Below are 27,144 nucleotides of genomic sequence, written 5' to 3'. Positions count from 1 at the left end.
CCTGGGTTAACAGTTGATAATCTCAAAGGTCTTTTCCAACCTAAATGATTCTGTGATTCTGTATGTGTTGAACCCAGTATAGCTGAGCCTTCTGCACTGCTGTTGCATAATAATAGCAGTTCAGATATGTGGCGTCTCTGAAAAGTATGAAATAATATTATATATATGTATGTGTGTGTATGTAAATATATATCTGTAAGCATTGGCATGTAATGTCTGGAGATGTTTTTGGAGTTCTTAAGAAAAAAATAAATTTGTTGGGGTAGGCATCTAGAAATTTGATGACTTCTCAATATCTATCCCAGACCTATATATTCTATGAAAAACCTCTGCAGTGGCTGAGATCAGGAGTTCATCTATCCGTGTATCCTCTCTGAGCTCTCATTCCAAGAGATTCTACATAATATTGGTATGCATAGACTATGAAGTAGTTTTGCAACCCAGTTGTCTGAAATCACTAGTCCCAAAATTTGTTCTTTACTGTCAGCTGTTGCAGCCCTAGCACAACCCCAGAAGCCTGGACTAGTGGTTCTGATAGCTATGGCTGTCAGCTGATGGGCATAAGGCCAACAGCAATCACTGGGGACTTGATGGATACAGCAGTTCTAAGCCGGCAAAGCTAGCCAGTGCTGTTGAGGAGGAGGTCAGACAGCTGGTCCGCCTGCAGTTGTAGGACAGGCCTTGTCAGTTTGAGATGGAGGAATTGTTGCAACGTGCTGTCAATCAGATTGGCTCCAGTGGGGCTCCAAAGCAAGGCAAAAATAACAATGGTGTTCCTAACCTCCCAGGAAGAAAAATCAGCATTGGTGTAGGAAAAACTGCAAGTCACAGAGTGCAGGTATTGGAAGGAAAGACAAGTGAGCAGTTGATTGGAATAGTAGTCTGACCAGATCAGAGAATCTATTTAGTAGTGTTTTGGTTCTAAATTAGCAGAGAAAGAGAGATGTCTTGACTGGAATTCTGAGATTTCAGAAATTAGATGTTGATTGACGTAAGAGAATTGTGAAGCAAACAGGTTTTTTATTAAAAAAAAATACACAAAGTAGTTGAAAGTTGCTTTCCCCCTCCATTAGGCACTGAACCAGAAAGGATTTGCGGACTGAAATTGTAGCCTTCTTGTAGATGTTAGGGTCAGATTTTTACCTATACTGCATAAAACTTGAACACAGGGCACAGTATCATGTAGAGTCAAATGAATTTTGGCACAGGATCATACAGAATCAAATGAATTTCATCCCTTCAGAGTGCTTTAATGTGTTTCATGTCCATGCGTATAAACCTCTACTGAAAGAATCTTGTTCAAATTTTTTAGTTTTGGCACACTGCAAGCTGGAGCCTGGGGAAAAAACCAACTTTACAATTACATGTTCCTCTTCTAAGTGGAGCACAGGGTGATGCCAGTCAGGTTTTTATAGGCAGGAGTTGAAAGTGTTTGACAGTAACACGGTTTCATCCCAACTGAATCTTTGATCTCCACCATTTCAACAAAGTACTTGTTCTAAGTACTCATTATTTTTAAATGCTCTGTTCAGATTTTATCTCCCTGATTTTAGAAAGTTGTCCAAAAGAAGTTATCATTAGCAATAAATTGAGAAGATGAAAATGGGAGGGGAAATGAATTGTTACTAGGTTATTGCTTGTCAACCAAATAGATTTATGCATGCTAAGCCATAACTTTTGGTCATAAAGTTTATGACTACATAACAGGACAGAATGGTTCCATTTTATGTAAATTAAACAAGGAAATAGAAAAATATGATCTAGTAATTATATAGGAACAAGATGAAACATAAACACATTAATGTTGACCACTGGATGCCACTGTTGTCTCAGGTAGGTAAAGTGAAAAAGTGTATTTTTCAGTATGCTTTTTCAGTATTAATTTTTCAAATTATTACTAAGATGTCCCATTTACAGTATTTATGATTTCTTCAGGCACTTCACAGTCCTCTGTGTACTACCATTTTTATTTTGTTTCCTAGAATGCCCAGAAGTTTCAAAACTCTTCAGCTATAGGTTTTAATGTTTTGTCAATTCCTGTTTGTATGAAAGATAGCCACCAATGCTTCACTCCCTTATCCAATAAGCAGCCTTTTTGAAATTATGAGTTTGGTGTTCTGAATCCCAATTTATCCAGGGTATAGCTCTGAGTTAACTGCATTTTCATATGTTCTTGTTCCCTTACAAATTTCCTGCTGGCTCTTTTTAGGCCTACTCAGTATGTCAAAATATTTGATCACTTAGAATATTGAAGTTCTTTACCATTCAGTTAACAAAGAAAAGGTGTCTTTTGTCTGTTCTGAAGTGTTTTAAAGGAGCATCTTCCCATGTCCTTTATGAAGAGTGCATTCACCTAGATGAGGTGCTTTGACTGTGCCAACTATTTGAACCATAAAGTTGATGTTTAAATATGACGAATGACCATCCTGTTAGGGTGACTTTTTAAGTCCCCTGTGAATTAGGATTTAAACATCAGTTTTCTTCAGGTGGAGTAATTACTGCTGTACTAATCCATGGTTGAGGATAAGCACTTGCTACTAAAGAAAATAATGAAGGATAATTATTTGTAATAGGAAGCAAAGTCTGTGCATCCTCACTGTTCTTTGAAGCCTTAATGAAATACTATGTCCAAAGAAGCAGTGGGTAGAACTCAGGCAGCAAAGGGCATCATGTCTCTTTTTATTGTCTTGACTTCATGAATGTAAGAGACAAATGGACAAATGAATTCATCAGTAGACAGTGCTATTGGAAAAATTTTGTCACCTGAAATGTATGAAATGACACATAGTATGAATATGTAAATAAAAAGTGCATAAAAAGTTGTACTATTGCATTGTTTTCCATCTCAGTTGCATGCATGATGGTAATTCTGTGCATAGGAAAACAGTGTACAAACAATATACTACAAATAGAGTACCAAACAAAACACATTCAAAATCAGATCCTCATTTTTTTATAAGTTTTGTAGAGAGACAATACTGCGTGCAGGTGGAGCACTCTGGGATTAAAGCCTGAGATGACTGCACCTTTGCCATTAAAACTATCATGCAGTGTCATGAGATTCAGTGCTAGGAAATGGAAGTGCAACGCTTGCATTCTGGTTAGAATAAGCAAAATGTTGAGTGCTTTTTAGATCAACTTAGTCTTTTCAAGTCACCAGTATTTAACTGGAACATACTTTACTCCCAGCAATTGTAAAGGGAAAGGAACTTAAAAATATGGCAAGAGTTTTGTTTGAAGAATATTGGCTTCTCTCTAACATCAACATTAAAAGATCTAAATTAGTTAGAAAGCTGTTGCTCTTATTATTGCAATTAAAATAGCTGTGTTTTGCACCCTTGTGTTAGAAATCTATTACAGACGTCGTGGTTGCATTGTGTAGCACAGATCTAAACGTCTTTGTAGAGTTCTTTCATAAATAGTATGATAATACGTAATATTTGATTTTTTCATTTGTAGGTGAATTTATATAATGTGTTCTGCCCACTCTGTCACAGACAGCTGATGAAAAATAAACCAGATTAAAAGAAAAATGAAGTATCACTTCTGTTTAGTGTGGTTTTCATACTACTACTAACTGGCGTTACCCATTCCTCTGTTCTTGGGGAAAAAAATCTTCAGATCGGTTCCCAGTTTAGGTCCTTAAATTTTAATACATTTCATGGCAGTTTTGCTGCATCTGAAATAAATGTCTAGGGGATCAGAAATTTCTTCTAAAGTTCTGCTTTATGAGCAATATTTGGCAATGGGACTTGAAAGCAAGCTGGTGCTTTTGCTTAGAACTCAGAAGTAGTTCTGGATTTTGAAAGTAGTGGAGAAAAACTTCAGGTCAGGTAAGCATTAGTTTAGATACCAAGAACAATCTAGAGAAGTGTGGTAGTGAGAAGATACTATTATGTTTTGACAAGTGCTTTGAAAAGTAACAATTCACAGCCTTCAAAGTGTCTGTGCACACCGATCATGCTTCAAGCAATGGTTCAGAATTATTTTATTATAGTACCAGATAGGGAATTATCTTCATGTCCCAGTGAGAACACTGAATCTGTTACCTTGAAGTCTTGTATTTTCCTCTGTTCTGAATGCTTGTGCATATACCTGGTCTCCTGAATGGAGGAGAATGGAGGAGGTAATTATCCAAATCCCAAGAAAGAAGGAAAAATTTCAGACCTGTAGAAGAATAAACTAATAAGGATCCAGCAGAGTATGGCTGAGAGTGGGGACTGGTGAAGAGCAGAGATAATGTTTTAAGGAAAGAGTATATCTTTACATACAGAAGAAATTATCTGAAATATCCTGCAGTTTCTTTGCACACAGGAAATATCCAAGTTAAAATTGAGTTAATCTGAACAAATGTATTTTTACTGAATATATCAGTTAAGACATATTAAGAATTCACTTCTATAGTTCTACAATTCTTACACAGTTTAGGAAAATAGTAATAAATAGGTATATTTGTTGTTTCAGATCTATGCATCAAATGAGCAGGTAAATGTTGTTATATGGCTGCATTCATATTTCTCATATGAAACGCTGATGAGTTGTCTATGGAATAATTTATAAACTGTGCTTATTACTATTATTTTTTATCTTTTAGAGGGCTTACCGGGAGGAGAAACTTATCTACAGGCTGATGAGACAGTCTCAGCAGGAGCGAAGGATTGCTGTTCAACTCGTGCATGTTCGACATGAAAAAGAGGTGTTAAGACAAAATAGGATTTTCAGGGAAAAACAGTATGAAGAAAGACGACTGAAAGAGTTCCAGGAAGCTCTTGATAGAGAAGCGGTAAAAGCTTATTAGCTCCCTGAATTGCTGCAGGACTGTAACAATACCTTCCTGTTATAAAATGGAATTTGTGTTGTCAACTGTTAGAATTCAGGACTTTTATAGGGACAGGGTGATTTAACCAATTAATATATTCTTTTATCTATATTCAGAGTTACAGCTAAATTAATAATGGATAAAACTGAGCAACTCTAAAGTCCAATTTTGATCTTTTCTTCCAAATAATTTCAACTTTTTAGGAAAACATCTCTGTATGCTGAGTTTAATAAAGGCACAATCTTGCAGAGGCAAAATGGCAAAAGAGAATGACATAAGATCTTATTTCAATATTCATGTTTTTCATTTCCTTTAAACGTAATCTCTTTAACACCCATTTTTGACAGAGGTTGGAGAAGTTTCACTCATGAGTGCTAATTTCTGCCTTGGAGCTGATTAATAAATTAAAAGGATTTATAATCTTGTGGTAAATGGCCAAGTGCTACACTCATAGTGGGCCATAACATGATGATAGAAAACTTCTTTTTCTCCTACCAAAAACATTCATCAGCTCCAAATGCTCCCAACACAGCTAGAGTCCTATGTAATCAGCAGCTATACCTATTGGTTACAATATCTCTTTACGTAGGCTTTTGGCCAAAAGGAACATCATCACAGGTGCTACTGATAATTTTCTGCCATGACCAGAAATCTTTCTCAAAGATTGAACAGCATCAATAATATCTAATTATTTGCAGATCAGAATCTTTTAAGTTAAATTACTTGTCGTATTCTAAATGTGCATTCGATTGTGGGTATCAGTGGAACTAAGCCTTTACCAATGCATCTGCATAGTTGTTCCTTAGGAAGAGAACATAATTTCATGTTTCCCTGCCTCCTAAGCCCTGGATATGTTCTTAAACTGTTTGTCATGAAAGAAGTAATATATTTCTCCTTTATTTAATTGTATTTTAGTAGGTATAAAGCTAACAAACTAGAACTAATAGAATGAATACAAGTTTTTAGATTTGTTATGTGTTAATCTGCTTGCTGGCTATCCAGATCTGGTGAGAATCTAGCTGTTTTCATTACTTGACTTAAATGAAGAAGTTCATTTTTGTTTCCAGAACTGTGCACTTCTGCACTTTCATTATCTTTGCAATCTCAGATTCTCAAATTTACTCTTTGAAAAAAAATTCTAGGCTCTGGCAAAACAAGAAAAAATTGATTTTGAAGAACAAATTATCAAAGAACGAGAACGTCATGAGAAAATTGCCATTGAAAGAGCTCAGGCACGTTATAAAAAGCATTATTCTGTATGTTGGGAAGTGATTGACCAAATCGTTGACCTGTCAACAAAAGTAGCAGAATATAATCTACTGACAAACAAGTAAGTGTGGTAGCTGTTAGGCAAAAAGAACAGCTGTTAGGTAACTGTTAGGCTTTGTTATTCAGACTGGTTTAAGCACCGTAAGATCTTAGTAGATTCTCAGATACCTTACATGACAGCTCCAAGTAGCTTGTGTGGGAAAATGATGATACTACTTTTGTGTGAGGATTCTCTGATATTTAATACAGGGTGAACTAAAGCCTAAAGACTTAACATAATTTCTTGAAAACTCAGCTGATTTGAATCCTTAGAAGACCAAGATCCAGTGGTTCTACAGCTTGTGGAACTACTGATTTCCCTTTTTATGAACAGATTCCTTAGTTTAAAAGTTAAAAACTGAGTGGTGCTCACCTCATTCTAGGTAGCTCCACTAGCTCAATGCGTCCTTAGTGTAATATAAGCATAACGAATTTCCTAAGATATACCAGCCTTCCTGGATGGTCCTAAGAATACTGAGCAACTCAATCCAAAATCTTCCAAGTCCTACACGCCATGTTACCCTTTTCTGATGTGCCATAGTTACACAGTACCTGAGAAGGTCCTGAAAAGGCAGTAACCTCCAAGTGCCTGTGCTGTGGGAGTGTTTCCAAAACCACAGAGTGGGATGTTGTTGCTGCTGTTCTTTCATTAGACTATGAGGTAGAGCTTATAGCATGCAAAGCGTGCCAAAATCTTAATTGCCTTTTAGGGTAATTGTACAATTGTATTTTATGGAAATTATATAAATTTAGGTCCAGTAAGTACATGATAAAATGGGAAGTCTTGGCGCAGTTTAGTGATGATTTGATGATGTCCTTGTCTGACAGAGTCATGGTTATAGTGTAAGCTAGCGTCACATTTGCTTGTACTGAGTAGTGTACCATATGTTACAGGTATTTGAAATATTTTTCCAATGTATGAATATCAAGGTTGTATCTGCATTTACTGCCACTATAGGTATGCTTTGTCTGTCCTTCCGTGCACTTCATTGTGCAGGATGCATACAATAGGTATTCTGTCATTTTTGCACAGCACATGCAGAGTTTATTTAAAGCTATAACACTCAAATATCTACAATCATTACTAAAAAGAAGAAAGTCCCAATTGATGTAATCTTAAGAAGTAGTAGAAACTTTCATTTTGACCATTTGTTAAATTTAAGTTATTATTTATATTGTTTATTTAGCAGCCTAGAATTCTAATGTCACATATGTCAGCGCCCTGTTTGCGTTTAGCTTGTTACTATATGCAGCTTATCTTGTTGTTTCATATGAATGTTTTCCCTTTCTAAAAGAATAAAAGAGTTTAATTACTCATATAATTATAAATTATTTTTGGTTTCAAGGAAAAAATTCTATAGAGTTTTGGTGAGAAAAGGCTCTACCCCACAAAAGAGAAGAGTATTTTGGAGCCGGGAAAAATAGCTGCAGCAAAACTGTTACAACACAGCTCTGCCAGCCAAATGCTTTGTGATGACACATTTGTGAAAATACTGAAGCCTACAAGTGCCTGTGGCTGTCATATAAGTAACCAAACACTTTAAAAGCTGTAATAATTATAGAAAGCATTATAAACTACATCTAGTTTAACATTGCTTGTTTCATGATTGTGATTATTGTAAATTTGGGTCCATTATTCTCAAATATCTAACCCCTTTAATTTTTGATGTGGAGCTCATTCTTTTTTCTTTTCTTTTCTTTTTCTTTTCTCTTTTTATTTTTCTTCTGCAGCAGAATTCCATTGAAACTGATGTTTGATTGGAAGGAATTTTTTTTTCATGGAAAACCAATATATGAGCAAGCCTCTGTTCAACCTTTGCCAAATGAACTGAGCCCAGAACAACTTGTTGAGTTGAATAAAGTGAATCTGTTAGATGAAAAAGATTATGGTGAATACAAGGTACATCATACCCATAAGATATAATAAAAGATAATACACCTTGATTTTCATAATCATAAACATTTTATTTTGATGTTTCATTTTGTTCTTTTACTAGTTTCTGATACCAGATTTTGACATGGATTGTCTTTCCATTGTCTGCTGTTCTGTATGAAATGTATGGCTACATTTTATGTTAGTCGCACTGGAAATTTTAAATTGCACGGTGCAATTTTAAAACTGTTATAATTTCATTCTTGTATATAACATTGATTATATTTCTCTCTTGAGTGTGTAAGATCAAATTGTTAATTGCAGTGCAATTACTTTTTAGCTAATAGGAATTTGAAAGCTAATGCTACAGCATTTGAAAATGCGACAGAAAGTAGCCAGCAAAAGCAAGTAAAATGAAATTCTGTGTGTGTTACGAAACCTGATAGTCTTGATGTCAGCAATTTTGACTGAAATCTTGCTAACAAGATTTGAGTGATCTGTTTATTTTAAGATGGTAATGTTTGTGAAAATCCTTAAAAATGGCTGACTTTTCTTAACCTTCTGTTAGAATATAAGTAACTATGTTTCAAGGTACCTTTAAAGCTTTTCTTCTTTACATTAATGTAATCTCACAAGTGAAAGACGAAGGAATAATATTTCCCTGCTAAAATGTATTGTAAAATTTTTTGCAAATTTCATTAATGATATTTTTTCTCGTGAAAAAAATATCCTGCTACATATTTATTCTTTGCAAATAATCTGTTTAGCTAGAGTATGGCAAAATCACGCAAAGTTGTTGGGAAATGATAACAATACGTATGTGCTTTTATCCACATCCTGAACCAATTGGTACATTTTGTTTTTCAGTGAGTAGAAACGTTTGTTACAAGTTTTTGTGATTAATGCCTGACAATTCATTTTACTTTGGATTCAATCTTAACATGTTTTTCTGGTTTATCTATTTATAAGGTCCTTGTTCAGACCATATCAAGTCATGTAATTAATTTCATGATCACTTTGTTTAGGTGAACAAAAGGTGCACATGCAAGACCAACAGGAAGGATGTACAGGACAGACAGGCAGGCGACAATTAGTGGGAAGCACTAATGAAAAATTGTTTCAGTCATATTGTTTACATTACAGAGTCTCAGTAGTCTTTTCTCTAGATGTAAGGGCACTGAAGGTTGCAAACATTTAATGGCACGTTTAAAGCCTTTTTTTTTGCTACCAGTCAGTTTCAAAGACATTCACATAATCATTTTTTTCCAAGGTGTTGTTAGTCTTATGCCTTTCTGAATCAGTACTCATCAAAATTTGTTATCATATGACATATGTAAAAATTGTTGGCACCAATTCATACTTAAGTCTTCTAAGAACCTAAGTGAACAGTGAATACCTTCAAAGTATTGCTTCTAGATAAAAGTCTGTTGGCAGGGGATTCTTGCCAATTTTATGCTGACTTTCTTAACCTTTGAGAAAAAGCCCAGCACAGGCAATTTGCATCTCTCAGGAATACTAAATTTACATTAGGAAAACTGACTAAAAGTTGTCAGATATATCTGACAAAATACAAGAACAAAATACAGTGCTATCAGTCTGTTGTACATTCCACATTAGTTTGAGCTTGAAAATATTTGAAAACTACCACATTGTCAGTTGTGGCTAACCACGTAATAAATTGATGGAGTCACCCAAAACAAGCATAACAGTAGGCACCACTTTTGGTTTTGATCCAGTTTTGATCAAGATTTGACCAGAAATTATAGGACTCTCAGCTGGATACCTGAAAGCTTGTTTCTGACAGGTAAGCTACTTTAGCTCAAGACAGGTACAGTCAAGCAATCTTCTGGTTAAAAGGGCAAGAAATCTGAGAGGTGAGTACTTCAAATGGGGAGCCCATTGGGAATTAATTTTTCCTACAGGTCTCATGGAATTTAAAACAACTGATCTAGCTCTGCTTATATGTTTAAGGAAGAATGGTTCAGATAGGACAAAGATTTGGGTTTTTTAAACATGTCTTTTCAATTACAGATTAAGAAGTATGTTTTCTGAGATGCATTAGGGTGGGGATATTGTGCAACTCACAATACTTTTTTGGTTGTTTTTACTGATTAGAAATAGGTGATATTTTCATTTAGAGTGATAATAAGTTACCTTGTGTTAGTCTATCTAATGCACATATGTTCTAAGTCAACACTGATCAAGTTCTGTTAGTAGAATGTATGCTGTGGCAATATATCATTCGTGATAGTAAGTTTAGGAAAAGGTTGCATATTCTACTTGGAACACGAATTCAAAACAGTATCTTTCAGCAGAACTTTGGTTGCTTCTGTTGATGGTGTTTAAATACTGACTTTATAGAATGGTACGGCTGTTTAAGTTAAAAGGGGTGTGGAGGTCTTTAGTTCAACCTCTGTGCTCAAAGCAGGGCCAACTTCTGAGTCAGATAAGATTGCTCAGCACCTTGTCTAGTGAACTTTCAAGTTTTTCCAAAGATAGAGATTCCATTCTGTGCAACCTATTCCGGTGCTTAACTGCTCCTGTTGTGAATTTTTTTTTCATTTTTTTCCCTAGTTGGAATTTCTTTTGCTGAAACATTTGACTTTGCCTGTCAGCCATTTATTGTGCACCCCAAATGAGGTGACAAGCTAGAATCTAATTGGGAATATTATTAGTCCACATATCTTCCAAACAGCTCTTTAGTGGCCTGCAACCAAATAATAATTAATAAAAATCTAGTATTATCCTGAATACTAAAATATTCTCTTTTAGCTTCTCATAGCACAAACTGCAGACCAGGACTTTTCCTAGTGTTCTAAGATCCAGTACTGACAGAGTATATATTAGAGTGGCAAAAGCAGAAGTCTGTGTCTAATTCTTTTCACTAGATCCTTCCGTTCTCATTTTTCTTCCAATGTGGTTGTCAGCAAGAGTATCTTTACCAGCAAAATCCTATTAAGCCATATGCTGGTAACTCACCTCTGACAAATTTATATTGGCCTCAGAGTAGATGAACTGGAAGTTTCTACTCAGTATTTTCTTCCCTTAAAATTGTTTGAATTATATGGTGGTTTGTTTGTTTCAGGTTGTTGTTTTGGTTTTTTTTTCTCTCTATTTGAGAAACATATATATATGTTCAAGTGTGTAAGGCAAGGATATATATTTGAAAATTTTTATGGACAAAGATTTCAAAGATTTATGTGTGATACTGAGCAATAATATTGCACAGGTTTTGCAGTGCTGAATATTAGGATATTGGGCTTCTATTCCAAAAATCTGCTACTGATTCATACTGTGGTATTGGTAAAATGATTTTTAATGTTTATGGAATTAAAAATTGTCTAGGAATCTATGAAAAATGTTGAAGGAGTACTTGTCTCTCTCAACTAGGTATTAGTGAATATCAATAAATACTTAATGATTATGACATAATTATAGCTTTTAACGAGGGTCTATTCTAAAAATATTTTAATATTTAGTACTATTCAGGTGTGGTTATTGTGCGTATTGTGTTTCTGTATAAATACATATAACTAGAAAGTTGAAAGACAAGGCATATTGACAAATTATTTGGTAATTTGTCATTTATACAGAGTATGACAGGGGAATGGTGCCCAACTGAAGAGAACAGTGAAAACAAACCTCCACTTAATAACAACATATTGGGTCACGTGCTTCATAGACTGATGGAGATTTTCTATCCTCTAAAACCCAATTCTTCACCTCCAGTATTTCCTCCATTTCCTGTCAAAGGATGTATTTTGGGAAAACCTTTTAGTGGAAAAACTACCTGTTTAAAGTTTATTGAAAAAGGTAGAGATATTTTTCCCCCTAAAATTCTTAGAAATGTTTATTTGTGTTAAAATCCCACTCTAAAATGAAAATTGTTTGGGCAAATCCTTGCATTACTAATCTTCGAATGTCAGCTGCATCTCTGTTTTGCGAGAGTTGGCTGGAAGTCATTCATTCATTATCTCCAAAATGAGATTAACAACACCTAAACTTGAATTTAGTGTTAATTTAGTATTCTGCATTGAGAGTTTGGGGATGTTTGTTAATGGAAAAGTCTAGTGAGATCTCTATGTGATTGTAGATGCATGCTGTGCAGCGGTTACAGAGAAGAGACAGTGGAAATAGCTTACATCAAAAGCCCAAATGAAATAATCCAATTGTCAGTAATAGTCTCTCTGTATGTATGCTCAACTGAAACTGTAAACTGAACTGATTTTTTTTTGTGTATTAGTTTGCAATATTCAGGTACTTTCTGTTGATAATCTGGTTCAGGAGGCCATCCAAGCTTTTCTGAAGAATGAAATGAAAAGTGCACACAGTGGGATTCCACAAGAAGCAGAGAGTTCTGGGGAACAAGATGAGGTAAGTATTTTTGTTCATTTTGGGTTTGGCTCCCACAGGGATATGAGAATGAAATATATAAGAAAGAAAGCATGTTTCAATGTTTTTTACTAGATTTCAAACTTAATCCTAAATTTTGACTTACAAGACCAAGAACCAGCTAGAATTGACAGACTTGTTTTTCCTGTAATACGTATGTGCTTTTCTAATACATTTCTTTTCATGATTGATACAAGGTCCAGAAGAACTTAACAAAATTACCACAGAAAGTTCTAAAAAACCTCCAGACACAACCAGCTATCAATGGAACTAAAGGTGTGTATATATTTTATTTACATGTATGGCTATGTATAGTTATAAAATTTAATTTTCATTCTTATCTTATTTGATTTAAATGGCAATTCCCCTTTCTCTTGTACATTTGAGGTAATATCCATGACATCTGAGTTTTCACAGTAGTTTCTGTAATGGATTTCCTGATTCCATACTTTCTTAGTGCTTGGGAGTAGCAAGTGCAGGCTGCTCCATGGAGGAAGGTGGGTTAGGTGACAAGGGTAATAGCAAAGCAGGAAGCGCCAATATTCACAAAGAGTCAGGATACCGACTGAAGTCAGGGCCACTGTCAGGTCCAGAGGCATTGATCAGCATGAGCCTCAGTCTGGTGACAACTATGCAATTCTGACAGTGAAGTAAGTCTGATGTCAAGCTGGGTACTCAAGTCATAAGGTGTGGATCAGGGTTAAAATTAAGGAGATAGTATATAGGGTGCAAACATGGCTGCTACACAGCTGTAATGTACCACAGGCAGGGTCTAGGATGAGAGCTTCAGCTTCAAATCAGTTTCCAAAAGGAAGGAAGGGCAAGCCCTCACCTTCCCTCACTTTTCTTTACAACAGATTTTACCAAGAAGGGAACTGACAATGCGGGTAGCCACTTAAACTCAAAGTCACAGAATGGATGAGGGTGGAAGGAAGATCATCTAGTTCAGCCCTCCTCTTCAAAGCAGGGACACTACAGCAGGCTGTTCAGAGCTATGTTCAGTTTGATGCTGAACATCTCCAAGGATGGACACTCCACAACTGCACTGAGCAACATGTTCCAATATTCTGTAACTGTTACAATTAATATTTTTATATTTAAATGGAATTTCCTGTGTTTCAGTTCAAGTCTGTTGCTGTTCATTGTTTTACTTGGCTAAGAAGAGCCTGTCTCTGTTTTCTTTACTCCTGTCCCCACCCCCAGATATTTCTGTATACTGATAAGATTCAGGCCTTCTCTTCTTCAGACTGAACAGTCCCAGCACTCAGCCTCTCCTTGTGTGTCACGTATTCCCAGACCTTAGTATTTGTCAGGGCCTTGTCCAGTATATCCATGTCTTTCTGGCCCTGGGGAGTTCCGAAGTGGACACAGCACTCCAGATAGGGTCTCACCAGTGCCGTATCTTAATGTGGTCCAGGACACTGTTGGCCGCCTTTGCTGCAAGGGCCCATTGCTAACTCACGGTCAGCTTGGTCTCCTCTAGGGCCTCCAGGCCCTTCTCTGCAAAGCTGCTTTCAAGGCCCCCAGCTGGTGCTGAAGGCATAGGGTTTTCCCTCACCAGGTGCAGGACTTTGCATTTCCCTGTGCTGAACTTTGTGAGACTCCTGTTGGCCCTTTTCTCCAGCCCATCGAGGTCCCTCTGAAGGGCAGCACAACCACCTGGCTGTTCAACCGCTCCTCCCGGTTTTGTACTGTCTGCAAACGCATTCTGTCTCACCATGCAGGTCATTAATGAAGATCTTAATCAATATTGGTGTCAGGTTCAGCAGCTGGGGTGCAGCACTGACCACTGACCTTCTGCCGCTCTTCACATTGCTGATGACAACCCCCTGAGCCTGTCAGTTCTGCCAGTTTTCAGTCCAATTCACCGTCCACTTACCTAGTCTGTACTTCATCCGTCTGTCTATGAGGATGTTAAGGAAGACAGTGTCAGAAGTCAAAGCAAGCAGCACGTGCTGATTGTCTGTCAACCACTGAGGCTGCCACCTCATTGTAGAAGGCTGTCAGGTTAGTCAGGCATGATTTCCCCTTCACAAATCCATCCTTTCAACTCCCAGTGGTCTTCTTGCCCTTAGTGTACTTGGAAATGGTTTCCATGCTTACTCCTTCCCTCAGTTTCTAGGGACCGAGGTGAGGCTGACTGGCTGGGGCTTGTATGTCCCCAGTTCCTCCTTCTTGCTTTCCTTGAAAAGAGCGGCAGTTGCATTCTTCTAGTCCTAGGAATCTCTCCCAGTCACCAGGACCTTTCAAAGATCATTGAGAGTGGCTTAGCAATAACATCATCCCGTTCCCTCAGCATGTGTGGGTATATGCCATCAGGTTCCATGGACTTGTGTATTGCCAGTTTATTTAAATGTTCCTTAAACTGTTTTTCCTCCAGCAAGGGTGAATCTGTCTTGCTGCGGACTTTTCTGCTAGTCGCAGGATACCTCAGTCTTTTGCATGTCTCTTTCAGCATGCCCACATTTTTCCTAGCCTTCCTTTTGCTGTGGAGATACCTGTAAAGGGCCTTCATTTTGCTCTTCTGACTAGACATAAGATAAGGCCCTTTCCCCATGAGAACTGTCAAGAATTGAAGCATATTTCCTGGAGACATAGTACAGTTTCCATCCTTGGAGGTTTTCAAGATCACAGTAGGTAAAAAACTGGGCAACCTAGGCTGACCTTTAACTCATGCCTCTTTGAGCAGAAGGTTGAACTAGGTGACTTCCAGAAGCTGCTTCCAACCTAAATTAATCAATGTTCCTATGCTTCTAACACTTGTAGATCCTGTATTGATTTGTTTAAAGAACGATAATGAAGTGTATACTTTCATTACTTATCTATAGTAAAAGATATTATAGAATTGTCAAACTTCATATTATACCTATTTTAGGCAATTGTCCTCCCAAAAAGGATCCATCTGGACAAGAATTTACATCAGATAACAGTCAGGATGGTTTATCCAAGGTTTGTAATCCAATTTTAGCTTCTACTTTATAAAGATTCATTGGTTAAATTACATGTTGACACCCTTTCATCATTCTGAATTAATTTATTCACCTCACTGCAAGCATTTTCTGTGTGAAATATGAGAAGAGTTTATTATGAAAATCTGTTCCAGTGTTTGCTGGTTAGAGGTGTACTTATTGTTAAAGTTCTATATCTTCACGTTAAACCTCACATTTATGTAAGGCATGATACATTCTGTCATTTCTGAGTTAGCAAAAACATTCCTGATCTTCCTGCTGCCAAGATCATTCATCTTATGACAAGGTTTATTTTCTTTATGTTGAAAAATACTTAATTCTACAATGTTCTCTTTGACTTCGTTGCTCACTGGAAAATGCTTTGAAAACTAAGGTATAGAAGAAACCCTGTAGAACTAATGGAGTTAAATACTGACATAGAAAACTGTCAGTGGATTTATGGTAGTGAAAATCAGATTAATCTTAGAACCAGAACACTTTATTTTTTATTTCTTGGCCTTCATATCCTTTGTTTCTCAACCTCGTTTCTGTCTGGCATTTTCATGAGTGTAACGATGGAAATTAGTTGGAGATTTCAATTAAGTAAGGCCTTTTTTACATCAGTTAAAAATATTTTTCCTTAATAGATAACAATAAATGTCAAATATAAATAAGACAATAAACATTAAATTTAAATAAATAAATAATATATAATATATGAAGTAGAATCATAATCTTTCTAACAGTGAATGTTGTGAACATTTTAAGCATATTAGTCTTACACTGCACTCTTTCACAGCTATCTGTACGTGCCCAGCTTGGTGCCGCATCACAGAATTTGTTGAAGAAAGGAAAAAGTATTCCCGATGAATTACTAATTGACATCCTATTGGAAGCCATTAAGTATGAAATTGTATAGCTTTTTTCCTCAGTTATTTAGAATGTTATTATCTATCCTGCAGTCAAGATTCAGCCAATTCTCTTTATTAAGGTATTTTTTGAACACTGGACTCTTCTACCTGAAAGGTGGAGCTAATTATTGAAGTTAGTTAATGCTCGTTTTATGTAAGCAGTAGAATGCTAGCGGTAAAGTTTAGCCCTAAACTATGGAAACATTATTGTATACTACTGAAGGTAAGTAAAAATATACACATGACTATAACATAGTCATTAAATATTACTAATGTTTCGATTAGTTGGAAACTATTCAGCATGTGCTACTATTTTTTTTTTTTAGATTTTGTGAAATGCATAATCCAAGCATTCATACTTCAGCAGTTAGGTTACTTATTTTTGTCTACTCTTGTTTGACAGAAAATTGTCTCAACTACTCTGATGCAATTGGCACTTAAGTTCCCACATGAATATCATTTCAGTTATATTACTCCTATTAGTATATTTTAAATTTATGAATATTTTAAAGTTATGAAACAGATTTTGCTGTTCTTTACTTCAGTACAAAAGTTAGAGAAAATAATGAAATTACACCTCTGATTATAGTCTGTAGAGTGGTTTTGAAAACTTTATTTACCAAGATAGCAACAATTGTTTTGCTTTTGTTTTTCACTTTTAGTTAGGCCTGATGTTATTTTTCTGATTTTAAATCAGCTTTACAGTTTTAATAATATCAGTCATATTCATCAGAATATTTAATACACTGAGTTCAAAATGAAAGACTGCTAGGGCAAGCTTTCCTTTAGGTGTTACTATTATGCTATCAATTCACTGGATAATTCTGGTTCTTCATTTACTTCTAGCCAAACACCACCAGAGAAGGGGTGGATTATGGATGGGTTTCCAATGACAATTGATCAGGCAAAGCTATTTGAAAAAGCCTATACAGGGCTTGATCCAGAAACAAAAGATGAAAATTGTGGAAAGCTCTCACTTGTTACAGATCCTAGAGTCCCTAGCAAGCTTCCTGTTACCTCACCTGCATTTGATGTTTCTATACTATTGGATATTTCAGACACTGTGGTACTGAAACGTGTGGCAAACTTGAAGTGTAAGTTTTTAACTACTTTTAACAAAGTAAAATGACAAGCAGATTCTGATGTATAGGGAATGTAAAGATTATTATAATACTGAAATGACTAAATTGTGCGTACTATGCAATGTAATACCAAGTTTCGTATTTTAATTAAAAGTACTAAATTATAAAATACCTGTATTTTCCTCTGACAGTTAAGAAATTAGAAATTATTTAGATTTCTTGACAGCTTTCTCCTCCATCTGTAAGGCCCCTTTTAACTTTAGCTGTCTAAAAATATGACTTGGTAGGTATAAGTAACATGTTAATCCCAAACGTTATTTACCAGATACAGCTGTAAATTGTACTTACTGGGGCAAAATAGCTCACTGCACAATTTCTCAACATCTCACAGTATCACTTTCATTAACTGTTCATTATCACCTTGAATGCTTCCAGATTATTTTAAATACTTTTATTTGTTTTAGTCAAAGGCAGATGGGAGGTGTGCAAGTGCATGTGTATATGCTTGTTTGTGTTTGTACTGAATTCTCACTGGAGCTGAGGTAGTAGAGTGGCTGGTGTTAGTATCACATAAAACAGCAGCTGGAAAAAACACAAGTTACAACAGGTGCAGAAATATGCCTCAATACAAATTATTGTGTGTAAGTAGTATTTTTCTCCAGGAGACACATTTGGAAAGGGATGAAGGAAATTATAACCAAAGGAGTGTGCCAACATTCATTCCCTGGGAGTGCCAGCATTCATTCCCTATTGATTACTGCCTTTGTCTTGTCTTCACTTAATCAGTGAACAATCAGAAATTGTCAGTTTTAGCAAACAAAGGCAAAGACATCAAAGGCTTTTTAAGGGCTGTTTCATTTCCAGACCACACAGTTTTAGTTGCCCTTACACACCTTGGCAAAACTTAAGTTCTTTTCATTAATATGACCCATGTTGTCCAAATTATAAGGAGGTTCCTCTTCATTGTTTTCACTGCAGCACTTACATGGCACATAGCTTTAATTAAAGCACCGTTTAACTTTTTATGTGTAGGTAGGAGTGAGGATAAGGCAAAACCAGTAGAGCTTCTGCTGACAAGGCGGTGAAGATAAATGTATATACACTTGAAATATTTGTTAATTTAAAGACCTTGTGTTGCAGAAACACTTTGAAAATGTGATAATACATGATAATGCAATATAATCTCAGAAATCCAAACAGAATTTCTTTCATAAGATGTATCGTGGTGATAGAAAGAGTCAAAAGAACAATTAAAAAAAATCATAAATCTATAAAAAATGGCTTATTCCTTAATGAATTAAAGTCTTTTTTTTTAAGTTTAGAGAAGACTCGGAGAGAAAGAGTACCTTGACTTCCAGTGCAGTGGAATATATACCCACTGCTGTGAAAAGGAGTAGTTACTTCAAGGAAGATTCAAATTAGATTTGGAAAATCCCTTCTAACTGTTAGAATAGATAAGCCTAAAATAGTCTGCCTACAGGAATGTTCCCTCTATACAGCTGGAGATTTCTGTGACTGCAGAGCATCCTTCAGGAAATATTACTGGTATAATTGGCTATGAATTTAAACAAAGGAAGAGGCAAGACACTGTCTTCAGGTCCTTTCCAGCTTAATTTAATATTTGTATGATTTTCTCTTGACTTTTCCTTTTTTTTAAGGAAGTTTGGTACCCAGTTTTTAAATGCAGAAATGTAAGATCAAGAAACACTGAAATTTTTCTTTTAATAATTACCTTACTTTGGGCGAATAACTGCCTGCATAGTTGCCTTTTTCAATATATGCTTATATATGCTGTTTTCCACACAGCAGATAAATCAAAATCATCTCAAACTGAACAGGAGAACAACAATACAAATTCAGATTCTGATATCCTAGAAGAGAAAATTGACTTAGCAAGGGACCAGGTACTACATAGGTATGTTATATGAAGCACAAAAAAATTGCTTCAGACAGATGTTTAGGGATATAATTAATCTGAATCTCATATGATAGTACTGACATGCCTAATGTTAAGCATTTCTTTAGGAGTTTCTCTAATGTGGAGCTTAAAAAGTACTTTCATTTTTGGCACAATATAAATAATCCTAGAAAATAAGAATCCATGTGTTTTGCTTTTCCAGGGAGATTTTCTTTTTCAGATATATATATTGCATGAACAATACGTATACATATGCATATCTATATGCATCTATGCATACATATATCTGAGGTATGTCATACAACATGTGACTGCCTCTTGAGTGAAAGGCACTTGAGTTACAGATTTTCTAAAATTATGTCTTGCACTTTTACATTTATGAAAAACAGTTTCGTATTTTTTATTGAATCATTAGATGTTTAACTTTACATAGACCAAAATCAAGTCAAGATTTGTTTCTAAATATTTGATGCTATTACCTATTGCAGACTATTATTATATTGATTATTATCGTTTTAGTTGTGATATAAGAAAGTAGGTTTAGCTTGTGACAAGAAAGAGTAAGGAATATATGACTAGTTAACAGTAGGATTTTGAAATTTTTCCTATGTTGAAAATGAAGGGGTTGATGTGAATGGAGTATAATTTTGCAAAAAATGTTGCATGGATTTGTTCTAGATTAAATTAGATAGTTTGCTTTTTCTTTTTTTTATTAATTTGGATGGATTATTATTCTATTAATAACATGGAAAAATTTTTGTTTTCCATTAGTTAGATTTTAATTTTATACATTATTATGATTTTTGTAGACTTTCAGGCTTTCTAGACATGTGGCCAAAATTAGAGAAATGGTTTTCAGGCCATCAGAATATTCTAGTGAAAGTCAACGCAGAGACAGAAGAAAGTCTTGTGTGCCAAACAGTTGAAGAAATTATAATGGAAGAAATTGCAAAAACCCAGAATAGAAGTAAGTTTTCTGGTTCTTACTTTTTACAGTTCAGTCAGAAAATACTTTGTTCTTCATAATTAATAACTGACATGTAAAAACTATATGGAAACATACATTTTCACTGGCCATGCAAGACTTTGGGGATGTGTGAGTTAGTGACAAGTGCACTAGAACTCTGAACTTTTTGTTGTGTTTTTACCATTTCAGAGGATGTGGACCAATTTCATATAACTGTAACGATCATTTAAGAAAAAGTTTTAAAATAATTAAAAGAAAATGTAATTTGGATTTATTTAAATTCCATGAAGTAAAGGATTACTAAATCAAATCCTTTCTTCCTGGTTTAAATATTACAGCTAGCATCTACGCCATATGGGATAGCTTAACGGTATAAGAAAGATTAACTTGGCATTATCAACATGTATTCAATTATCATCAGCAGCTTAAAAACATGGATAACTTAGAGTGTTTTTGATATGTGTTTTGGTGCATCTTTATTCCATTTTTCCTCTTAATGACCCAAAATGAAGAATAATTTAAAAATTAAGAAGGAAAAATGATGAAGTATCCAGGGGAAAAGATGCATCAAGTGAACCAGGATTAGTAGACATCTGAGTAACCATTTTTTTTCTTCATAATTATTACATGAAAGTCTTGATGTGTCTTCTGCCACCAAAACAAAAAAACAAAACAAACCAAAACAGAAGTATTAGCTTGGAAAGTACCTGGAAGGCACAAACAGTAAAAAAGGTTAGAGTGCTACTTCTGCACAAGGTTTCCACTTCATGAAAAATTCTTGGAAATACCATACCTGACAGAAAACTGGATGAGCATTTTTGAAGAACTACCTGGTTGGAACTGGTTTTTTTATGTGCTTGTATGTAATTCAGAGTGCTGCTGGAGTCAACAGCAAAATTCCTATTGATGCAGATGTAGTTGAAAATTTGTGGTTAGAGTCCAGCTACCTTTTAGAAGTATTGTAAGGGCTATTTACTTCCTATGGAGAAATCCCTGTGGCCAGTTAATAATGTCAGATTTCATGTTTATTTTGATAGATTCCCAGATGTCCTTCACTACTAGGTTAATATAAGCAGAACAGAGGTGTGAGAAGGTATATTAATTAGTCAGACGTCAGTAGCATTCTAGGAATGACACGGTAAACCTAAATCCAGAGACAGGTTCTCAAAATGTTTAGCAGAAGCTGAAGTAGTTAACATATTTTATGTGGCCAACAGTTTTGTTCTTTTTATAAACTTAAATCAGGAGAATGAGAACAGTTTTTCCATTGAAGCACCCAGCAAGATAGTGTTTTTCAGATGCATATTTGCCACACTGAAAGTAAAACAAAACACATCTATTCTTTAAATGTTAAGCTTCTTCCAAACAAAAATATAAGACTGTCAGTTAATGCAAGCTTCTTTATTTTCTTTGAATATTTTCAAATCCGCAGCAAAACTGGCCAGAATTCATGCACATGATTCTGAGCGGTTAATTAATGTTAACTTAAAACCCTAGTTGTTGTAGGATCCTTCTATGGCCACTGAGGAGATGCTGGTATCTTTCCAGAGGTCCGTACAGATCCTAGGGTTGAATCATTTTCTGAAGCTGCTAACTACATTCAGTATTTTTTTGCTATACTATAAGATAGCAGGGTTAGTTTTTCACTGGGTTGTTCTCTACCACATGACCTTTTCTGTTTCTTTTTTCCCATGCATCATCTTTCATACTTCCCAGCTTCTCCTCGGAGTAAGGTGTATTCTCCATATTAGGTCAGATTTAGCTCAATTTATCTGTTTGTTTCTTCTTAAATGTTGGTTTTTCTTGATTCAGTCTTTCCCAAGTCTGGCATGGAAGTGTTTACAACTGTTCTTTAATTAAGCAGGGAGTCCTTGAAATCATGATAGTTATAATGAATCTCAGAATTGTATCAACACCACTGGCCTTGGTTTACCTGGTAAAGAATTTGTTTCATATATATACATACTAATTCATTATCTGCCTGTTTCTTTCACAGTGATGGTTTTGGAACAGTATCAGTCCTGCAAAATATAAGCTTAACTGGAAAGCAATTTTATAACTCTGACATCACTGATTTGATCAGTGTATTTTTTGATGAACAACACCAAAGTAATGAAATAACAAATCTGTTCTATTATTTTGAACTTGTCAAATACACAGATATCTAATTCTGTATATTGATACTTAGAATACATTTTAAGGTACTAATTTTACATTCATATGCAAGGGTCTGCTCAAGAAATACCACCAGGAGATAAGCTTTTACCAGTTACACCGCAAGATCTGCTTCCTCCCATTCCTGTGGAACTACCACCAATTGAACCAGGATCAGATCAATGGATTTATGTAGATGAACCACTTCCCAAGGTATGTTAGTTTGTGGTTAAAAGTCTTATATATCAAAGTATACTTTTTTCTCATTTTTTTATGCGTATTCTACCTAAACCTTTTGTCCCATTGCATGTTCTCTTTGTAGTATTTTTCAATGAAAAATAAACTAGTACTACGTTAAACAAATAACAGTTGCTACTAAAATACATAAAATTATGAAAGTTTAAAATTTTATCTTTTTTTTTTCTAAATTCTTTACAATGATGATGAAGAATAGAGTATGGATGCCAAAATAAGAATGCTTTATAATATTATGTAATACTAGCATAGACTTACCATGTCAGTTTCCTGTCTCTGACAAGGGCCAGTTGTGCATCTCATAGAAGGAGTGTAAGAATGAAAGCATGAACTGATCTTTCTCCTGGGTTACTTTTTTCTAACAGGTTTTCCCCAAGGACATCTGCATAGTTTCCAAGGATCTGAAATTTAGGGGTTTCCTGAGATTACTTTATATCTGCATCTTTGTGTTTAGTAGCTCACAATAGAATCTTCTTCCCTTATTATGTCTAGGTGTTTTCTTTGATGCAGTTTGTTTCCTGATCTCCATGATATAGCCTGAATAATTGAGCTCATTCTGAAAAAGTATTTCTGTTTCTTTGCTTTAAACCTGTAGTTTGCTTGGGACATTTGATGACCCTAGTTCTTGTATTGTGAGTTACAATAAATAATAATTCTATAATCACCTTCTGAAGATAGTTAAGATGTGAAAGGCATCTATTAAATCTTCATTTTTTTCAGTGTTGCTTTGCTTCTCCAATACAGTCATAACCTGTTTAACATTCCTTATGAGGAGCAATTCATATGTTCAGTCACAATTCTTGCCCTTCTGTCTGTCTCTTCCAGTTCTGCTGTAAATTTTTTGAGATGGGGAGCTGGGTCTGCTTGCAGTATTTTAAGATTTGGATTTCAAGGGTGCATAATGATGCTTTGTGTTTTGTTTTGTAATTCCCTTCCTAATATTTCCTAGTTTTGCCTTCATGACTGCAGTTAGCTTGCATATGATGCATTTCCTCTGGACGTGAGCTTTATTTTGCATTTCATGACAGTCAGTCAGATATCACTTCTGCAACACTAGACAGTCAGCTTCTATTTTTAGCAGCTTGAACAGTTGTGTACCACTGAATTTCGATACTGAAGTACTCAGTTTATGAGTATATCCACAGATGCTGGAGTATTCTGCTGGAATTTGGCATTCATTTTGAGTACTGCCACTTGTTTCCAAATAAATGCACAGGATAAAACTGTATGTTGGTACAATGTCTATAATCAGCTGTAAACAGTTGTAAATCAAAAGAAATACCTAGTGAAAAAAATTCAGTAATATGATTTCATGAAATAATCTTTCTTATATTTGCTAATGCTACAGCTAAATGGGTTATCAAGAAATATATCAAATAATTTTGATGTTTTGAAAAAATTCACAGGAAATACCTGGATTTTTAGTACCTTACTGGGAAATGGTAGAAAAAGCATATATGAATACCATCAAAACTATACTTAGATGTCTAAGGGAAGAACAGCACTCTGTGATATATTACTTAGCAGATGTTAGGTGAGTAGAAATAGTGGTTTATTACATTAACATTAATATTTTGTATTTTTCTTGTGACATTCTATATGTCTTTTAACACCAAAATCTTTATTTTACCATAATTTACAGAAAACAATTCCAAGATTATTTGAAGCGTCCAGATATCAAGCAGGAGTTTGTATCTCAGTGGCAATCAGATTTTAATTCAATCGCTGATGACCTGCGAGAAGATGAGGAAACAAAAGCAGAACTACACCAAAGAGTTACTGTAAGTAAATGGCAAGTTATAATATACCCTTAAGTGTCGTTTGATTGTGTACAAGCTTGATGGAACATGAATGATATTACTATTTATGGGTTTTTTTCTTTTTTACCACTCTTAAACTATTTCACATTCTCTTGTATGTAAAGTGTTCTCCACTGTTATTTCTCTAGATTTTGGCCATATCTTTCCTATGACTTGCTGGGTTTTTTAGATTATACTGTGGTATAATCACATTGTAAAATAAATATTTCTATGCTTTCTTTATGTTTTATACTTTTCAGAGATTTTAATAACAACTTTGGACATTTCTATCACAATCTAACAAATCCTGGCAGTCATTTAGTTTTTCCATAAATTGTATATGATATTTTCTAAAACTGATCTGTGCAAATACAGAGAATTTCTCTGAATTTTTTTTTGAGTCAAGTAATCTTTGCTAGGTCATACATGTCTTGAGAGTTCTCCACAAAAATAGAGTAAGGTCCTTACAAGTTTAGAGCCAGATTTAACATAGGCAGGAACCAGAGCTATCTTTGAATTTATGGGATTCCCAGTTCAGGACAGACATGATTTTTAATTGACTTTGTATCAGGAAATGCTCCCAGCAAACGGGAAAAAAATGCTGGCAACGTTGTTAGTTGAAGGGAACATTGGTAGAATCATGGATTAATTCAGTGAGATGGAAAAAGCATCAGACCTTCTTTTCTATAGCATTATTTCAATAGAATGAAGTAGAGGACTTAAAAATCATCACCCATATTCCTAATTTCTGCTAAATGAAATTATAAAAAGACTGAAATCACTCTGTCCTATTCTTTAGAAAGCTAAAATTTTAAATATTTGGCCTTTCTTTCATAACAGAAATCCATGTTTGACATTGTCCATTTCAAATTAAGTTAAGAGGAGGTGGCAGTCCCACATATTGCAGTGAGGCTCAGATACTGCGATAAGGCTAAGCACAGTAAGGCAGTTTGGAGCAAATATATGATTTCCAGAATTTCTCTTTCTGAATGATCTGTTCTGGTCCTTCTGGATCCCAAACCTGTGGGTGAGTCTGAAGATGGTACTTCCTCTGCACTTTAAAGGCCTGCCCATTGTACCTCTCTGAATGAGAGAGTTCTGTCATCCATCCTTCCTTTATGCTAGAAAAGGAGAGAGCGGAAGTGAAAAGAGTCATAATTAGTGGAATGTTTTTCCTCAAGCATTTTCAGTTTTCCTAGACTGCTCAACTCTGCCATCTCAGCTGGACTGTTTCTGAAACACTATCCACACTGGAAGCTGACATCTGTGAAACCTGAAAACCAAATTTCTTGATATCAACTGAAAAATGTAAATATCCAGCCCATTTTGTGATGGGTGAAAAGCTCCTCAAAGTTGTAAAGCACAAAGGGCAGCCAAGGCTTTGGCATCCTTAAGATCCAAACTCAGAATTACTGGATAAAATACATGTCAGCAGCACATCTCTGTTACACTGTCTTTCAGCAATTTCTCCAACCTCCTTCTCACTCCATTGCTGTCATTTAACACTGTCAGTCACTTGGTCCCACTACTTTTCCTTCCAGATAAGAGAGGACTTAGCACGTGCAGCGATTTTTTCTTTTTTTTTTTTTTTTTCACCGAGTACAAGGAAAGACGGAGAGAGAAGCTCTTTCACTTTGAAAAGAGGAAGAGTGGTGGGAAAAAAAAGACACACATAAAACATACTTTTAGCTTCTCCAGAGGAAGATACCTCACTGTTTCCATTTCCCATTATCGCCACTGCTTACAGTAAATGAAAACTGTGATTTGAATAATGTGAGAACAAAGTGTTCCTCCTTACATGTCTCAGGAAAGTACTGGAAGGAGCTGTACATGAGTTTGTACAAAACATCCGGGTTTTTTGTATACTGTTGGGTTTATGTGGCAAGGTTTTGATAGCAGAGGGTTTACAGAGATAGCTTCTGTGAGAAGACATCAGGGGCTGCCCCCATGTCAAACAGAGCCACTGTCAGCTGGTTCCAAGATAGACCTGCTGCTGGCCAAAGCTGAGCCAATCTGTGACTGTGATGGTGCCTCTGTAATAGCATATTTAAGAAAGGGAAAAAAATGCTGCGTGGCAGCTGTGAGAGAGGAGTGACAAAATGTGAGAGAAAGGACTATGCGGTCACCAAGGTCAGTGAAGAAGGACGAGGAGGAGGTATTACGGGCACCAGAGCAGAGATTCCCCTGCAGCCTGTGGAGAAGACCATGGTGACAAAGGTGTTCTGCTGCAGCTCGTGGAGGATGACAGTGAAACAGATATCCACCCTGCAGCCCATGGAGAACTCCATGCTAGAGCAGGTGCATGTGCCCTGAAAGTAGTGGCAGCCTGTGGAGAGCCCACACCAGAGCCAGCTCCCAGCAGGAACTGTGGCCCACAGAGAGGAGCCCTTGCTGGTGCAGGTGTTCTGGCAGGACTTGAGACCCATGGGACACCCATAGTGGAGCAGTGAGATCCTGAAGGACTGCACATATAGAAAGGACCCATGCTGGAGCAGTTCTTGAAGAACTACAGCCCATGGGAAGGACCCACGTTGCAATTCATGAAATACAGCAGCCCATGAGAGGGACCCCAGTCTGGAGCAGGGGAGGAGCATGAGGAGGAAGGAGCAGCAGAGACAATGCATAATGAACTAACTGCAACGCCCCATTCCCATCTTCCCTGTGCTAGTTTGGGGCAGGAATGTAGAAGACTCAGGAAGGAAGTTGAGTCTGGGGAGA

General features: G+C 35.9%; 1 protein-coding gene across 1 annotated transcript in view; it reads left to right on the top strand.

Moving 5' to 3' along the window:
• The window catches only part of SPEF2 (sperm flagellar 2), an 87,271-nt gene that overhangs the window by 15,560 nt on the left and 44,567 nt on the right, over window positions 1–27,144 (top strand). Inside the window, exons 8-21 of the mRNA XM_056325744.1 lie at window positions 4,595–4,783; window positions 5,962–6,149; window positions 7,859–8,027; window positions 11,594–11,813; window positions 12,244–12,374; window positions 12,590–12,668; window positions 15,268–15,341; window positions 16,140–16,243; window positions 17,098–17,345; window positions 19,140–19,248; window positions 20,061–20,221; window positions 22,431–22,585; window positions 24,034–24,161; window positions 24,270–24,408. Coding sequence (XP_056181719.1) covers window positions 4,595–4,783; window positions 5,962–6,149; window positions 7,859–8,027; window positions 11,594–11,813; window positions 12,244–12,374; window positions 12,590–12,668; window positions 15,268–15,341; window positions 16,140–16,243; window positions 17,098–17,345; window positions 19,140–19,248; window positions 20,061–20,221; window positions 22,431–22,585; window positions 24,034–24,161; window positions 24,270–24,408 — 2,094 coding nt within the window. The remainder of the gene's footprint in view (window positions 1–4,594; window positions 4,784–5,961; window positions 6,150–7,858; window positions 8,028–11,593; window positions 11,814–12,243; window positions 12,375–12,589; window positions 12,669–15,267; window positions 15,342–16,139; window positions 16,244–17,097; window positions 17,346–19,139; window positions 19,249–20,060; window positions 20,222–22,430; window positions 22,586–24,033; window positions 24,162–24,269; window positions 24,409–27,144) is intronic.

This window comes from Falco biarmicus, chromosome Z (assembly GCF_023638135.1).
Source record: "Falco biarmicus isolate bFalBia1 chromosome Z, bFalBia1.pri, whole genome shotgun sequence".
NCBI lineage: Eukaryota > Metazoa > Chordata > Aves > Falconiformes > Falconidae > Falco > Falco biarmicus.
Note: the sequence above shows the minus strand (reverse complement) of the source record. Positions and strands in the feature narration are given on the sequence as shown.